This window comes from Bubalus kerabau, chromosome 6 (genome assembly GCF_029407905.1).
Source record: "Bubalus kerabau isolate K-KA32 ecotype Philippines breed swamp buffalo chromosome 6, PCC_UOA_SB_1v2, whole genome shotgun sequence".
Taxonomy (NCBI): Eukaryota; Metazoa; Chordata; class Mammalia; order Artiodactyla; family Bovidae; genus Bubalus; species Bubalus kerabau.
In genome coordinates, this window is record NC_073629.1 from 69970249 (window position 1) to 69988568 (window position 18320).

General features: G+C 38.5%; 1 protein-coding gene across 9 annotated transcripts in view; it reads left to right on the top strand.

Annotated features, from left to right (window-relative positions):
• Window positions 1-18320, top strand: part of SLC44A5 (solute carrier family 44 member 5) — a 399223-nt gene that overhangs the window by 314832 nt on the left and 66071 nt on the right. For all 9 annotated transcript variants that reach the window (XM_055585455.1, XM_055585456.1, XM_055585453.1 and 6 more), the window contains one exon: window positions 5294-5378. In XM_055585455.1, coding sequence (XP_055441430.1) covers window positions 5294-5378 — 85 coding nt within the window. The remainder of the gene's footprint in view (window positions 1-5293; window positions 5379-18320) is intronic.

Sequence of the window (18320 nt, forward strand, 5' to 3'; positions counted from 1 at the left end):
TAAATTTCCTAGTAGCTACATTTATGGGAATAAAAAGAAATAGATGAAATTAGTTATAATAATATACCTTTAAAAATTAACCATAACTAAATATTATAATTTCAAATATAATCAAAATAAATAGTATTAATGAGATAGTTACATTCTTTTTTGTTGTTGTTCATACTGTCTTTAAAACCTGAAATATATTTCACAGTTATAGTATGGCTTGCTTCAGATAAGCCACATTTGTGTGTGAAGTAGACATGTGGTTAGTAGCTATTCATATTGGACAGCACAGTTCTAGAATTTCCATGAATAGAGAAATTCCAAGAAAGGGAGTAAAATGTGAGAAGCCCCTTGCTTTACTAAGGGACAGAATAACTGCTACTGCATATTTCCTTTTCCCGCCTCTTTTTTTTCCCCCACCATATTCCTCCAGTGGAAGTGTGGAGAGATGTGGACTTAATGAAGAAGAACAAGAGAACTAGAGGGACTTTCCTCGTAATCCAATGGATAAGACTTTGCCTTCCAATGCAGGGGCTGCAGGTTCGACCCCTGGTCAGCAAGCTAAGATCCTGCATGCTTCACAGCCAAAACACCAAAGCATAAAACACGAAATATTGTAGTAAATTCATAAAGACTTAAAAAGAGAGAGAGAGAACTAGATATCCTTGATTGAGGTGACCCTTGCAACTTTCAGCTCAAAGTCTTGATGTTCTAGCTCAAAAACAGAGCATCTGCAGCAACACTTCTGTGCTAGAGGCTGCATGGAGAGGTGTAGCAGCCACTTAGTAATTCAAAACTACAAAATCAAGGAAAACTCTTCCCTTGACACTTCCATCTTCATCTTTCCCTCCATTGTCCCTGGGCATCAGATCCCTGTCAGCCAGATGCTTTCTCCTACCAAGTACAAAGCTCTTTTGTACAGATGGCAGAGGCTCCAAAATTACCTGTGTTATCTCCTTTCCTACCATATGTGTCTAACATACTGCTGATCCTCATTATGCTGATACCTTGTTGTTTCCCACTGTTAACAAGCTCTCTCCTAATCTACCCTTTAGTAGGCAGCAGTGTAGCGACTATAATCTAATGTTTAAAGCATGAGCCCTAGAGAGCAGCACTCCTAAGTTCAAGCCCTGTTTATGCTGCTTAAAACCTGAGTGATCTTAAGAGTAAATAAAACTCCGAGCTGCAAATAATTGAAGGGAAAATAATGTCCACTTCACAGGCTATGGTGAGACTCAAATGAGAAATGGATGTAATACATTTAGCATAATACTTGATACATGTAAGCATTTAATAAATTGAAGCCTCTTATTATGACACTGTTTCATCAATCTATAATTCCTTCCCCACTCCTGGGCACCTTCCTGATTCCTTCTCAAATCCTAGTCATTTCCCAGTCTTTCCCAGGTCTCACCTCATCTCCAAGTCTTCTATAGACCTTATTCTCTCATTTTCATGTGTTTGTTGAGAACTCTGACATAAACTAAACTGGTATTGACTTCTAGTACAGGACCACCTGACCTGCCTCTTGAGAAATCTGTATGCAGGTCAGGAAGCAACAGTTAGAACTGGACATGGAACAACAGACTGGTTCCAAATAGGAAAGGGAGTACATCAAGGCTGTATATTGTCACCCTGCTTATTTAACTTATATGCAGAGTACATCATGAGAAACGCTGGACTGGAAGAAACACAAGCTGGAATCAAGATTGCCGGGAGAAATATCAATCACCTCAGATATGCAGATGACACCACCCTTATGGCAGAAAGTGAAGAGGAACTAAAAAGCCTCTTGATGAAAGTGAAAGAGGAGAGTAAAAAAGTTGGCTTAAAGCTCAACATTCAAAAAACGAAGATCATGGCATCCGGCCCCATCACTTCATGGGAAATAGATGGGGAAACAGTAGAAACAGTATCAGACTTTATTTTTGGGGGCTCCAAAATCACTGCAGATGGTGACTGCATTTTCATGACTGCAGCCATGAAATTAAAAGACGCTTACTCCTTAGAAGGAAAATTATGTCCAACCTAGATAGCATATTGAAAAGCAGAGACATTACTTTGCCAACAAAGATCCGTCTAGTCAAGGCTATGGTTTTTCCTGTGGTCATGTATGGATGTGAGAGTTGGACTGTGAAGAAGGCTGAGCGCCAAAGAATCGATGCTTTTGAACTGTGGTGTTGGAGAAGACTCTTGAGAGTCCCTTGGACTGCAAGGAGATCCAACCAGACCATTCTGAAGGAGATCAGCCCTGGGATTTCTTTGAAAGGAATGATGCTAAAGCTGAAACTCCAGTACTTTGGCCACCTCATGCAAAGAGTTGACCCATTAGAAAAGACTCTGATGCTGGGAGGGATTGGGGGCAGGAGGAGAAGGGAACGACAGAGGATGAGATGGCTGGATGGTATCACTGACTTTATGGACGTGAGTCTGAGTGAACTCCGGGAGTTGGTGATGGACAGGGAGGCCTGGCATGCTGTGATTCATGGGGTTGCAAAGAGTTGGACACGACTGAGCAACTGAACTGAACAGGACATAAAGAGGTCATTTAGTAATTTCTTTAATCAGATGACTAAGGATGACAAAAACAACAACAACAACTATTGCAGGTGTTACCACAACCCCTCAACCCCTCAGTCCGTCTAAGTTTGCTTGCCACTATGGTGGATAGTTTCCTAATGCCCACCAACACGGCGGCATGGGCTGACATTCTTTTGTATGGTTCCCGAGAAGGTCCCCAGCAGCACGGAGTCACCTCACTCACGACATTATTCCACTCATTAACTTGCCCTTTATTGACTTTGCTCCCTTCCCTGTCTCACTCTCTTCACTTTCACTCAACTAAAATCACTTTGCAAATTAGTTACCTGCATCAGTGTTTGGTTTCCATGAAATCCAAGTAAGACAGGAACTTGCATTATTAGGTCCACATTGTATGCCTAGTACCACATTAGGCATTCCACTTTATCTTCTTTCATATTCTCAACATTCTTTGGGATTGGGTATTACTATAACCATTTTTAGTAACAAATTAGAAAGCCAAGACTAAAACATTTCAGTGACTTTTTCAGGGTCGTAAAAATATCAAGCAGCAAATTTTGCAATCCAAATGCTTCTTTCAGTTCAGTTCAGTCACTCCGTCGTGTCTGACTCTTTAAGACCCCATGGAATTCAGTGCGCCAGGCTTTCCTGTCCATCACCAACTCCCAGAGCTTGCTCAAATTCTTGTCCATCGAGTCAGTGATGCTATCCAACTATCTCATCCTGATGCGAAGAACTGATTCATTGGAAAAGACCCTGATGCTGGGAAAGTTTGAAGGCAGGAGGAGAAGGACGACAGAGGATGAAATGGTTCTTTGGGTACCCATTTTGAATTAAGCGTATAAAAAAGGACTAAAACATTTGGGGATAAAGTTTAAAGAAATATATTATAGAAAATAGAGTTTGTAAAATTAGATCTCTTAGGTATCTGACAAACTAAGTTATAAAAACAGAATTTAATAAAACAGTGTCTAGAGACATTGTACATTGAACACTTAGTTGTCATTTAAATGCCTTACTTATAATCCACTTTCTTTTTTCTGGGAAATGAGATGGGAGAGAACTGCCTGAATGAGTCAGATTTTATAAGAAGGTATTTAGAAGATGAAACTGATTTAGTCTCTATGACATTGGAGAAAGAATTAGATAATGGAGACTTTTCTGGGTGCTTGGATACTAAAAGGAAAGGCTTGGATGGATGATAAAAATTGAGAAAAATTTCTTTTCCATATTAAAATTCTCATTCAGAATTGATTTATTTTTATCTTTCCAAGTCACACAGGCCATGTATATATGAGTGATTGAATTGTAACATAAACTGTCAAATCCATTCAATGTGGGTAAGGAGATAGCTGGGCAAATGTTAAAAGAAGCAAAGGACAAAGAGATAGGTTTTCCAAATGCAGAGGCAAACGTTCGGTGACCAATGCATCTTCCAAATTTTTAGGAACTGGATTTTTTTAACTTTCTATTTTATACGGGGAGTATAACTGATAAAAATGTTGCGATAGTTTCAGGTGAACAGCAAAGAAACTCAGCCATATGTATACATGGTTTCATCCTCCCACAGACTTCCGTGCCACGAGAAAGTGTTGGTTGCTCAGTTGTGTCCGACTCTGCAACCTCATGGACTGTAGCCCGCCAGGCTCCTCTGTCCCTGGGATTCTCTAGGCAAGAATACTGGAGTGGGTAGCCATTGCCTTCTCCAGGGGATCATCCCAACCCAGGAAAGTTCCTAGGGAAATAGAAAGTGGCTCAGACGGTAAAGAACCTGCCTGCAATGTGGGAAACCTGGGTTTGATCCCTGGGTTGGAAGATCTCCTAGAGAATGGAATGGCTACCCACTCCAATATTTTTTCCTTGGAGAATTCCATGACAGAGGAGCCTGATGGACTACAGTCTGTGGGGGTCACACAGAGTTGTACATGACTGAATGACTAACACTTTCATTTTCAGGTTGCCACATAGAATTGCATTAATCGAATTAGAGGAATTATAAGCATTCAGTTAGAATTAGAGTATCTCCCAATTTAGCTACCATATATTACTTTGTGTGGTCCTCTAATATAGCTGGCAAGTGTATAATTCTTAGAAAATAAGGATGATGAATTTATATGACCCTACCTAGCATCTTCAAAGAAAACAGAATCAAGTCTTCAATTTCATGAAGTTTGAAAACACTGGATATTTATAGGCAGTTTGAGATTATTAGACAAAATGTATACTGAATTTTTATTGTGTGTTACTTCAAAAGTTGCTACTGTTTGCCTTTATAGTGTCATAACAGATCATAAAGAATTAGCCAATTTGAATTGGGCATTATAGTCTCATTTCTTGAAATTTTGAAATGGTCTTCACTTACATATAACCTAAAAGAATTACATCATAATATTTACTGTAGATTTATTAGCTCTGATATGAAATCATTTCATTTTGAGCCCTAGCAAAAGTGACTTCTTGCCAACCAAGCATTTGTAGTGTGCCCTCTAATTCACATTTTAATAAATGTCATTTTCTAAGTGTGTTACCTCATGCTTTGGCTACAACCCAGATGAATCCTGAGAGAATAATAAATGTGCTTTCTGACTGATTCATCCGTATTTTATTTTGCTTTTCATTAAGAAATTACTCTTTGAAGAAAATCAATAATCTTTTGTGACTGAGGGGAGAGGTTAGTGTGTTGCAGTGGTGCATTCTAATTTCTCAAATCAGACTGCCTTTAGCCAGCTGTTGCTGATTGTTTTGTCTTTTCTTGTTTCTACAGCCTGGGTCAATGGTGACCCCAGAAGAGTGGCCTATCCTACAGACAGCCAGGGCTACTTTTGTGGCCAGAAGGGCACCCCCAATGAGTGAGTATGGCCACCTTGATGATTTTACTGTCTAAGCTGGAATGTGGAAATCACTTTTGCATTAGTCCTACTTAAGACGTCATAAGAGGACTGAAATTCATAAAACAGGGCTTCCATCTTCTTTTACCCAGAGACAGTTTATAAATAGGTGGGATATTTCATATTATTTGATTTAGACAAGATGTCATCGTTCTGCAGAATTTTATTAAAATATATGAAGACCCTGGTTAGTAAAAAATATAATTGTGATGGATAAATGGACCAGTGAGCTTTATGAGAAGTCATATTTTAAAATGCTGTATGAAATGAGCTATTGGAAGGCTGAGATCTGAGTAGCTGCTAAACAGCTAGATGGTACAGTAGTTAGAATTGTTTTTGTCACAGTGTCTATGGATAAACCATTCTACCTTTCAAAGTGAGGGGCACACCATGAATGTCTTCAATGAGTGGCAGGTGGGCTTTTCAAAACAACTAGCCTGCTGCTGACAATGACCCTGAAGCTGAAACAAACAAGAAAGAATCTTCCATCAAATTCCTTTCTAATGTTAATCATAACAGAAGTTTTCATTTCTGAAAGTCAGTCAGTTCAGTCACTCAGTCGTGTCCAACTCTTTGCGACCCCATGAATCACAGCATGCCAGGCCTCCCTGTCCATCATCAACTCCTGGAGTTCACTCAGATTCACGTCCATTGAGTCAGTGAGGTCATCCAGCCATCTCATCCTCTGTCGTCCCCTTCTCCTCCTGCCCCCAATCCCTCCCAGCATCAGAGTCTTTTCCAATGAGTCAACTCTTCACATGAGGTGGCCAAAGTACTAGAGTTTCAGCTTTAGCATCATTCCTTGCAAAGAAATCCCAGGGCTGATCTCCTTCAGAATGGTCTGGTTGGATCTCCTTGCAGTCCAAGGAACTCTCAAGAGTCTTCTCCAACACCACAGTTCAAAAGCATCAATTCTTCGATGCTCAGCTTTCTTCACAGTCCAACTCTCACATCCATACATGACCATTGGAAAAAGCATAGCCTTGACTAGACGGACCTTTGTTGGGAAAGTAATGTCTCTGCTTTTGAATATGCTATCTAGGTTGGTCATAACTTTCCTTCCAAGTAGTAAGCATCTTTTAATTTCATGGCTGCAGTCACCATCTGCATTTCTGAAAGTAAGTTTTCTATTTCTTCTTCATAAAGACAAAACAGAAACCCACATTTTTAGAAAAAAAAAATCTCCTTTCTCATTGGTCCTTTTCTTTTCTAGTAATACCTGAGTTTTTATACGATCTCCTGGTTCTTCATAACCAATTCAGTTTCTATAAAAGTTGGTGATGAAAGGGTAAAAAAAAAAAACAAAGAAACAACAGCTCTCTCTATCACCAGAAACAGCAAAAACAAGGCTCAGAATATTTCCCTTGTGTTCCCATGTCACCCAACTGTAACTGTAGAGCTTATTATTCCAAGATATAAAACAGATTTAAAAAATAAGGTTAGGAAAGTGTTAACAAAATACAGGGTAGAATTATTATGGGCAATTAAGAGAAACCAGAAATTTGGGTGAGGTTGAGTGACATGATTAAATCCTTAATCATGTCAGGTTCAGTTTACAATATGTAAGTTGATGTCTACAAAGGTCCTCATTGCCTATTAGAGACGACTAAATTCTCAGACAGGGTGGTAATTCTTAGCCTCAGTAACCCAAAAAATCCTAGACATTACCAACAAAACCTTCACACTATGAAGGACAAAGAAAGCACCAGGTGGTAAAAAGATCATACAGATCTCTAAATCGCTAGTTCTTTAAAACAGGCTATCTTTAAAAGGGCTTCTGTACAGTGTTTCCTGGACTTAAGCCAATGACCCACTTATTTTCAACAAAAGTGGGATACCATAAATTTCAGTATATTAAAGATCATTCAGAGACAATCCTAGAGTAACACTGATATGTTCTTTAAAGTATTATTTGTAATAACAATATATTGGAAACTCTACAGATATCTAATAATATGTGGATGGTAATAAATTGTGGCCCTTGTATTTAACAAAATATAATGGAGCCATTAAAAATCTGTATTTATAGGTTTAAGAATTGATTTTGTTAATTTTCTTCAGAGTTTCTATATTTTCTCCTTATTGCCAAATTCAGGATTAAATTGAAGAAAGTAGGGAAAACCACTAGACCATTCAGGTATGACTTAAATCAAATCACTTATAATTATACAGTAAAAGTGACAAATAGATTCAAAGGATTAGATCTGATAGAGTGCCTGAAGAACTATGGACAGAGGTACATATGAACATTGTACAAGAGGTAGTGATCAAAACCATCCTCAAGAAAAAGAAATGTAAAAAGGCAAAATGGTTGTCTGACAAGGCCTTACAAATACCTGAGAAAACAAGAGAAGTGAAAGGCAAAGGAGAAAAGGAAAGATATACCCATTTGAATGCAGAATTCTAAAGAATAGCAAGGAGAGATAAGAAAGCCTTCCTCAGTGATCAATGCAAAGAAATAGAGGAAAACAATAGAATGGGAAAGACTAGAGATCTCTTCAAGAAACTTAGAGATACCAAGGGAACATTTCATGCAAAGATTGCACAATAAAGGACAGAAATGATATGGACCTAACAGAAGCAGAAGATATTAAGAAGAGGTGGCAAGAATACACAGAAGAATGGTACAAAAAAGATTTTCACAAGCCAGATAATCACGATAGTGTGATCACTCACCTAGAGCCAGACATCCTGGAATGTGAAGTCAAGTGGGCCTTAGGAAGCATCACTAAAACAAAGCTAGTGGAGGTGATGGGATTCCAGTTGAGCTATTTCAAATTCTGAAAGATGATGAAATTCCAGTTGAGCTATTTCAAATCCTGGAAGATGATGCTGTGAAAGTGCTGCACTCAGTATGCCAGTAAATCAGGAAAACTCAGGAGTGGCCACAGGACTCAAAAAGGTCAGTTTTCATTTCAATCCCAAAGAAAGGCAATGCCAAAGAATGCTCAAACTACCGCACAATTGCACTCATCTCACATGCTAGTAAAGTAATGCTCAAAATTCTCTAAGACAACCAGGCTTCAACAGTACATGAACCATGAACTTCCAGATGTTCAAGCTGGATTTAGAAAAGGCAGAGGAACCAGATATCACATTGCCAACATCCGTTGGATTATTGAAAAAGCAAAAGAGTTCCAGAAAAACATGTACTTCTGCTTTATTGACTATGCCAAAGCCTTTGACTGTGTGGATCACAACAAACTGTGGAAAATTCTGAAAGAGATGGGAATATCAGACCCTCTGACCTGCCTCTTGAGAAACCTGTATGCAGGTCAGGAAGCAACAGTTAGAACTGGACATGGAACAACAGACTGGCTCCAAATAGGAAAAGGAGTATGTCAAGGCTGTATGTTGTTACCCTGCTTATTTAACTTATGTGCAGAGTACATCATGAGAAACACTGGGCTGAATGAAGCATAAGCTGGAATCAAGATTGCCAGGAGAAATATCAATAACCTTAGATACGCAGATGACACCACCCTTATGGCAGAAAGTGAAGAATTAAAGATCCTCTTGATGAAAGTGAAAGAGGAGAGTGAAAAAGTTGGCTTAAAGCTCAGCGTTCAGAAAATTAAGATCATGGCATCTGGTCCCATCACTTCATGGCAAATAGATGGGGAAACAATGAAAACAGTGACATACTTTATTTTGGGGCTATAAAATTACTACAGATGGTGACTGCAGCCATGAAATTCAAAGACGTTTGCTCCTTGGAAGAAAAGTTATGAACAACCTAGACAACATATTAAAAAGCAGAGACATTGCCAACAAAGGTCCGTCTAGTCAAGGCTATGGTTTTTCCAGTAGTCATGTATGGAGTGAGGGTTGGGCTGTAAAGAAAGCTGAACACCAAAGAATTGATGCCTTTGAACTGTGGTGTTGGAGAAGACTCTTGAGAGTCCCTTGGACCACAAGGAGATCCAACCAGCCCATTCTAAAGGAGATCAGTCCTGTTCATTGTGTTCATTGGAAGGACTGATGTTGAAGCTGAAACTCCAATACTTTGGCCACCTAATGCAAAGAGCTGACTCATTTAAAAAAGACCCTGATGCTGGGAAAGATTGAGGGCAGGAGGAGAAGGGGACGACAGAGGATGAGATGGTTGGAGGACATCACTGACTCAATGGGCATGAGTTTGAGTAAACTCTGGGAGTTGTTGATGGGTGAGAGGCCTGGCATGCTGCAGTCCATGGGGTTGCAAAGAGTCGGATACAACTGAGTGAACTGAACTGAACTATGTTAATTTTCTTCATAGTTTATGGATTTTGTTTCATGATTATAATTGTCTTCCTCCTGAAAAGAACATTTAATTATATTTCTCCAGGATGTCTATGTTTATGAGAATTTATAAATTGCTAATATACTTGCAATTTGTTTTTGTATATGGAATGAAGTAGGAATCAAGCTTCCTTTTTTTCCAGTTGTAAAGCCAATGATCTTAGAATAATTTGTTGAAAACTATGCTGTTTGTCCTGATTTCTGATAACACTATTATCATTTGGTAAATTGATATATATGTTTCTGAACCATCTATGCTTTTCAGTATACATATTTTAAGCCTCCCAATGTTTTAATTCTTATATAAATGTGTATTAATTTGAAAAGTTAACAGGTTATTTCAAATGTTTATGAGAGTTTTTAGTAGTTAATGAAAATATTTCTGAAAATATCACATTTTAATCTTTAAAACAGTATGGAATTATCATAAAACTAGGCAGAAAGAAATAAGTACCTTTACAAATATATATTTTGAACGTGATAAGATGGGATTTCAAGTCAGTAGCAAAGAATGGATTATTAAATAAGCAATACCGAATCAACTGAAATACTATTCATAAATATAAAATAAAACTGGATATTTATTGCATACCTTATGCCAAAATGAATACTGAAACTTGGAAATTTAAATACAAAATATACAACCAAAAAAGTAACAGAAGAAAATGCAGGAGTGGGTTTATAGAATAATGGGGAAGACAACTTTTTCTAAACTTGACACCAAAGCCAGAAAGCGTAACAAAAATGTTAAAGTACATTATGACACAATGTAAACCCACTTTAACCTACAAAGTGGTATACAAAGTTAAAAGGTAAGCAGAAATTCAGGAAAAAATGTTTTTCAACATATATATCTGACAATGGGTCAAAAGCTTTATTATATGAACTACTTTTACAAAATCAGAAAAGGAAAAGAGGGTAATTCAATACAGAAGTTGGAAAAAGGATTAAAAACAAAATAATATGATATAATAACCAATAATAATAGAAAGTGCCATTCAATGCCAGTTTTCAAAGAAATGCAAATTAATAGATATTGTTGTTGTTCAGTCACTAAGTTGTGTTCAACATGTTGTGACCCCATGAACTGCAGCACACCAGGCTCCTCTGTCCTCCACTATCTCACAGAGTTTGCTCAAATTCATGTCCATTGAATAAGTAATGTTATTTAAACATCTCATCCTGTTCCACCCTCTACTCCTTTTGCCTTCAATATTTCCCAGCATCAGGGTCTTTTCCAATGAATCAGGTCTTCGCATCAAGTGGCCAAAGTACTGGAGCTTCAACTTCAGCATCAGTCCTTCCCGTAAATATTCAGGGTTGATTTCCTCTAGGATTGACTGGTTTGATCTCCTTGGAGTTCAAGGAACTCTCAAGATTCTGCTTCAAAAGCATCAGTGTTCAACCTTTATGGTCCAGCTCTCATATCCATACATGACTACAGGAAAAATCATAACTTTGACTATACAGACTTTTTTTGGCAAAGTGATATCTCTGCTTTTTGATACACTATGTAGGTTTTTCATAGCTTTCCTTCCAAGGAGTAAGTGTCTTTTAATTTCATGGCTGCAGTCACCATCCACAGTGATTTTGGAACCCAAGAAAATAAAATCTCTAATTGCTTCCCCTATTTTCCCTTCTATTGCCATGAAGTGATAGGACCAGATGCCATGATACTAGTTTTTGAATGTTGAGTTTTAAGACAGCTTTTTTACTGTCCTCTTTCACCCTCATCAAGAATCTCTTTAGTTCCTCTTCACTTTCTGCCATTAGAGTGACATCATCTGCATATCTGAGGTTGTTGATAATTCCTGGCAATCTTTATTCCAGCTTGTGATTCATCCAGCATGGCATTTCAAATGATGTACTTTGCATAGAAGTTAAACAAGCAGGGTGACAATATACAGCCTTGTCATACCCCTTTCCCAATTTTGAAGCAGTCTGTTGTTCCATGTCTGGTTCTAATGTTTGGTTCCATGTCTGGTTCCATGTTGCTTCTTGGCCCACATACAAGTTTCTCCAGAGACAGGTAAAGTGATCTGATCTCTAAGAATTTGCCACAGTTTGTTGTGATCCAGAGTCAAAGGCTTTTGCATAGTCAATGAAGCAGAAGTAGATGTTTTTCTGGAATTCCCTTGCTTTCTCCATGACCCAGCAAATGGTGGCATTTTGATCTCTGGTTCCCCTGCCTATTTGAAACCCAGAAGGTACATCTCAATGTTCTTGGTTCATGTACTGCTGAAGGCTAGCTTGAAGGATTTTGAGCGTAACCTTGGTAGCACGTGAAATGAATGTAATTGTATGTGGTTTGAACATTCTATGTCATTGCTCTTCTTTGGGATTGAAATGAAAACTGACCTTTTCCAGGCCGGTGGCCACTGCTGAGTTTTCCAAATCTGTTGACATGTTGAGTGCAGCACATTAGCAGCAGCATCTTTTAGGATTTGAAATAGCTCAGCTGGAATTCCATCACCTCCACTAACTTTGTAGTAATGCTTCCTAAGCCCCACTTGACTCCAGGATGAAGCTGTCAAATTAAAAAGATTAAAATCTCCAGGGTTGACCAAAGCATGGGGAAGAATTCAAATTTTCTACTGGTTTTGGTGAAATATGATAAGATTTATCACAGTTTATCAATTTGTATATTCTTTTTGATTCAGCACTTTTTCTCCTAGAAAGTTACCTAATGGAAATTTATATAAACTTTCCTAATGTTGCTAATACTAAGTCACTTCAGTCGTGTCCGACTCTGTGCGACCCCATAGATGGCAGCCCACCAGGCTCCCCTGTCCCTGGGATTCTCCAGGCAAGAACACTGGAGTGGGCTGCCATTTCCTTCTCCAATGCATGAAAGTGAAAAGTGAAAGTGAAGTCACTCAGTCATGTCCGACTCTTAGTGACCCCATGGATTGCAGCCTAACAGGCTCCTCCGTCCATGGGATTTTCCAAGCAAGAGTACTGGAGTGGGGTGCCATTGCCTTCTCCATCCTAATGTTGAGGTACTATGAAATAGTAATAATAAAATGGAAACAGCTAAATGTCTGTTAAACTCTAAGGCTTCCACACAGCAAAGGAAATCATCAACAAAATGAAAAAGCAGGCTATGGAATGGGATAAAATATTGGATTGGCAAAAAAATTCATTTGGATTTTTCCGTAAGATATTACAGAAAAACCTGGATGTTTTAGACAACCCATTATTTGTGAATCATACATCTGATGAGGGTTTAGTGACCAAAATTTATAAAGAATCCATGTAATTCAATAGCAAAAAAAAAAACCAGTGAAACAAATGATTAAAAATTTAGCAGAGGATCTAAATAGACATTTTTCCAAAGGAGACATACAGATGGCCAACAGCTATATGAAAATGTGCTCAACATCACTAATCATCAGCATATCAAACCATGAGTTATCATCTGATTAAAATGGCTATCATCAAAAAGACAAGAGAAAACAAGTGCTGGTAAGTATGTGGAGAAAAGGGAACCCTTGTGGATTTTTGGTGGGAATGTAAATTGTTGCAGCCACTATAGGAAAGAAACAGTATGAAGAGCTGCAAAAATTAAAAATAGAAGTACCACATGGTCCAACAATTCCACTTGGTACCTATCTAAAGAAATTTCTACCTAAAGAAATTAAATCATTATCTTGAACAGATATATGCACACCCTTGTTCACTGAAGCACTATTATAAGCAGCACTGCTTACAATAGCCAAGTCTTAGAAACAACCTAAGTGTCATTGGATCGGTATACAGATAAAGAAAATGTGATTTTATGCAAATAAACAAATTTAATTTTTAAAAAATCAGTCATAAGAAGAAGGAAATCTTGCCATTTGTGACAAGATAGATGGACCCTTAGTGCATTATGCTATGTGTTGTCAAGAAAAAATGAAGTCATAAAAACAAAAAAGATTGACAGTTGCCAGAAGTAGGAGGTCTGGATGTGGGAAAGGGGTTTAGGTGGTCAAAGGGTGCAAATTTCCAGTTATAAGTTTCTAGGGATGTAATGTACAGCAGAGGATGAGATGGTTAGCATCATCAATTCAATGGACATGAATCTGAGCAAATTCCGGGAGATAGTGGAGGACAGAAGAGCCTGGTATGTTGCAGTCCGTGAGGTTGCAAAGAGCCGGACATGATTTAGTGACTGAGCAACAATGACAGTGCACAACATGGACTTCCCAGGGGCTGCAGGAGTAAAGAATCCGCCTGCCAATGCAGCAGATGCAAGAGGCACAGGTTCAACCCCTAGGTTGGGAAGGTCCCCTGGAGCAGGAAATGGCAACCCACTCCGGTGTTCTTGACTGGAAAATTCCACAGCAGAGGAGCCTAGTGGGCCGCAGTCCATGGGGTTGCAAAGAGTTGGACACTACAGAGCAATCACACAGTGTACAGTATGGTGAAGTCACAGATGTAAACTACACTTATTGTGGTAATTATTTTTCAATATATACATGTATTAAATCATTATCCTATATACCTTAAACTAAAACAGTGTTATATGTCAAGCATATCTCAATAAAACTGGAAAAAATTAAAGTAGGATCTAGACAAAAAAAAAAAAGAAATCCATGGGTCTCTATCTAGTATGGTACAGTGTGCTGGCTAAAGAATAAAGTATAATGCCTACAATTCCATCTGAAACATTACATTTACCCCCACTTTCTCTAGTTACTTTTTGGCACGAGACCCTAATTTAATGCCTTGGGTACTTACCACTACATGAATTTATCCTGAGTATTGATTTCACTTGTTTATCTTCCTCTTCTAGAGTCAAAGTTGTTTGACATCAGGGACGTTCTTTTTTGTGTTGCTGTTGTATCCTCAACACTTCATTGTAGTCTGTGCCTGGTATATTCATTGTGAAATGAATCAGAATAAAGGGGTAGCACAGATAGGACACTGATTTGCTCCCAAGATGGAGATCAGTGTAAAGTTCTTATCAGATCCACCTATCAGCACTGCTAAGTAGGTGTCATTATTTTACTCTGATTTTCAAAATTTGGAAGCAAATTCAGATAGGTTAAAATGTGCATTCAGGGTCAACTGACTACTAAGGGGCAAAAGTAGCATGTTCTAACCCCCAATTCTGTGCTGCTTAGGTTGCACATTGATAGAGTTGCAGTGAAATTGGTTTTCCATGTTCCATATTTAATTCATGTTCCATGTTTAACTTGACATTCAGATTTGCAATTCTTCCCTCATTCCCTGTTGATTGCATAGTTCTTAGGATCAGTTCAGTTCAGTTGTTCAGCCGTGTCCGACTCCATGAGACCCCATGAACCACAGCACACCAGGCATCTCTGTCCATCACCAACTCCTGGAGTTCACCCAAACTCATGTCCATTGAGTCGGTGATACCATCCAACCATCTCATCCTCTGACATCCGCTTCTCCTCCTGCCCTCAATCTTTCCCAGCATCAGGGTCTTTTCAAATGAGTCAGTTCTTTGTATCAGGTGGCCAAAGTATTGGAGTTTCAGCTTCAGCATCAGTCCTTCCAATGAACACCCAGGACTCATCTCCTTTAAGATGAACTGGTTGGATCTCCAAGGGACTCTCAAGAGTCTTCTCCAACATCACAGTTCAAAAGCATCAATTCTTCAGCGCTCAGCTTTCTTTATAGTCCAACTCTCACATCCATACATGACCACTGGAAAAACCATAGTCTTGACTAGACAGACCTTTGTTGACAAAGTAATGTCTCTGCTTTTTATATGCTGTCATAACTTTCCTTCCAAGGAGTAAGTGTCTTTTAATTTCATGGCTGCAATCACCATCTGCAGTAATTTTGGAGCCCCAAAAAATAAAGTCAGCCAGTTTCCACTGTTTCCCCATCTATTTCCCATGAAGTGATGGGACCAGATGCCATGATCTTCATCTTCTGAATGTTGAGCTTTAGGCCAACTTTTTCACTCTCTGCTTTCATGTTCATCAAGAGGCTTTCTAGTTCCTCTTCACTTTCTGCCATAAGGGTGGTGTCATCTGCATATCTGAGGTTATTGATATTTCTCCCAGCAATCTTGATTCCAGCTTGTGCTTCTTCTAGCCCAGTGTTTCTCATGATGTACTCTGCTGCTGCTGCTGCTAAGTCACTTCAGTCATGTCCAACTTTGTGTGACCCCATAGACGGCAGCCCAACAGGCTCCCCTGTCCCTGGGATTCTCCAGGCAAGAACACTGGAATGGGTTGCCATTTCCTTCTCCAATGCATGAAAGTGAAAAGTGAAAGGGAAGTCACTCAGTCGTGTACAACTCTTAGTGACCCACACAGCCTTGACGTACTCCTTTTCCTATTTAGAACCAGTTTGTTGTTCGATGTCCAGTTCAAACTGTTGCTTCCTGACCTGCATATAGGTTTCTCAAGAGGCAGTTGAAGTGGTCTGGTATTCCCATCTCTTTCAGAATTTTCCACAGCAAATTTGGAAAACTCAGCAGTGGCCACAGAACTGGAAAAGGTCAGTTTTCATTCCAATCCCAAAGAAAGGCAATGCCAAGAATGCTCAAACTACTGCACAATTGCAGTCATCGCACACGCTAGTAAAGTAATGCTCAAAATTCTCCAAGCCAGGCTTCAGCAATACGTCAGCCGTGTACTTCCACATGTTCAAGCTGGTTTTAGAAAAGGCAGAGGAACCAGAGATCAAATTGCCAACATCCTCTGGATCATCGAAAAAGCAAGAGAGTTCCAGAAAAACATCTATTTCTGCTTTATTGACTGTGCCAAAGCCTTTGACTGTGTGGATCACAATAAACTGTGGAAAATTCTTTGGGTGTGCAGTCCCTTAATTAATTGCAGCGTCATAGGGAATTTAAATATCTGAGACCATTATTGCTAAATAGCTCCTTAAGTAATTAGCCCAGACCCAAATTAAACAAAAGTTGTATTATGTTATTTTTTATTTGTTTTTGAAGCAAAAGTGCTTACATATGAGAACAGGAACACACAGACAACCCACATTGTCCAAATAAATACACCTGATTTCAGAAAAAACACATATTACCTTGATTTCAGACCATCATGAAAGCCAGGAGAATACTGTCCTTCCATAATGATGTATAATGAATGAAACATCATTCTTTGGGAAAGTGCTTGAAGCAGACAAAAAACATTGTTTTAACCTCCTCTTCTTTTCCCTCCTCCACTAAAAAATAAATAGATCAAGCAGAAAAAAAGTACCGTTATTACAAATAAATGTGTGTGTATGTATATTCATTTGCAGATGAAATGGATCTTTGTTAGGATGTGTAAGCAGTTTAGACACTCGGAACAGTTGGGTCCAGGACATACTTGTTAGACTGTAACAGAAAATTTGTGCTCATTAATTTCATGATTAATGAAATAACTGAGCTTAAAATTCTATGCTTAGAGATGTGCAACAGAGTTTGGGATAGAATCTGTTGGTTCTGTGCTTCATTTATCCATGCCTAAACAAAAGGATTTCAAGGGAAAAACTGGGAGTTTTCTAAAATGCCAAAAGAGATAAACTCTAAGTGAAATGGGGTGCTTTTTTGATGTGTGTGACTTTCTCTGCCTTTTGGGTTGCAGGGAAGTTATTCTTGATACTTGGGTATGATCCTTTTCTTTGGAATTTCGACTAAATTGCAAGAACTCGATTGGTTTTGTTGCCACCTTCTGGCTACTACAAAAACTTCAGCTTATAAAATGTGGGTTGAAAACACTTTAAACACTGTCTGATACAGCCCAATTGCCAAATTAGACAGACTGAAATACCCATCCACCTAGTATGAACTTCAGAATGGGAAACAGGAAAGATTAAGAGAACAAAACTTCCATTTAAATTTTGCATTAATTTGATATCTAAGTGAAGAGTACCTTTATCTGCAATTCACTGAAAAAACTCTTACAAAATGGCAAAGAGATCTCACAAATCTGTTTGAACATTCTACAAGCCCAGATTTGCCACTTGGTTTAGTTTTTAAAATCTGTATCAAAATAAAATATGCCTGTGAAAGTAAACCAACAATAATGAAGAGCTTATAATAAAGACAATAAAAGCAATGGTCTCCTGTCTTAAGACTCCTTACCCACAGTTTCATTCCACAAGATAATTTCTCCTCTTTCTGGTTGCTTTAGACACTTCAGGCTGCTACAACAGAATACCATAGACTAAGCTTGTAAACAACAAAAACCTACATCTCACAGTTCTGGGTATTGGAAGTTCGTGATCAGGTGTCAGTTTGGTCAGTTTCTTGGTGAGGGTCCATTCCCTGGTTTGACATCTTTATTATGCATCCTCAAATGGAGGAAAGGATTAGAGAGATCTCTGGGTCTCTTTTATAAGTGCACTAATCCCATTTATGAGGGCTACACCCCCCTGACCTAAGCACCTGCAAAGGCCCCATCTCCTAATAACCATCACGTTGGGGGCTTGATTTTAACATATGACTTGGGGGGAAATAAATACTGGTATTAGTTCTTCTAGAAGTTTTTTGCATAACTTTGAATCATATTCTTTGATTTCATGCTTTATTAATTTTAGATAGTATCCACTGATAGCCTGTTATGAAAAATGGAAGATTTAACTCATGTATTTTATGTTTTCCTAATCTTCTTCCTCCTTCCATGTTTGATAGTTAAATTATTACCTTTAGAT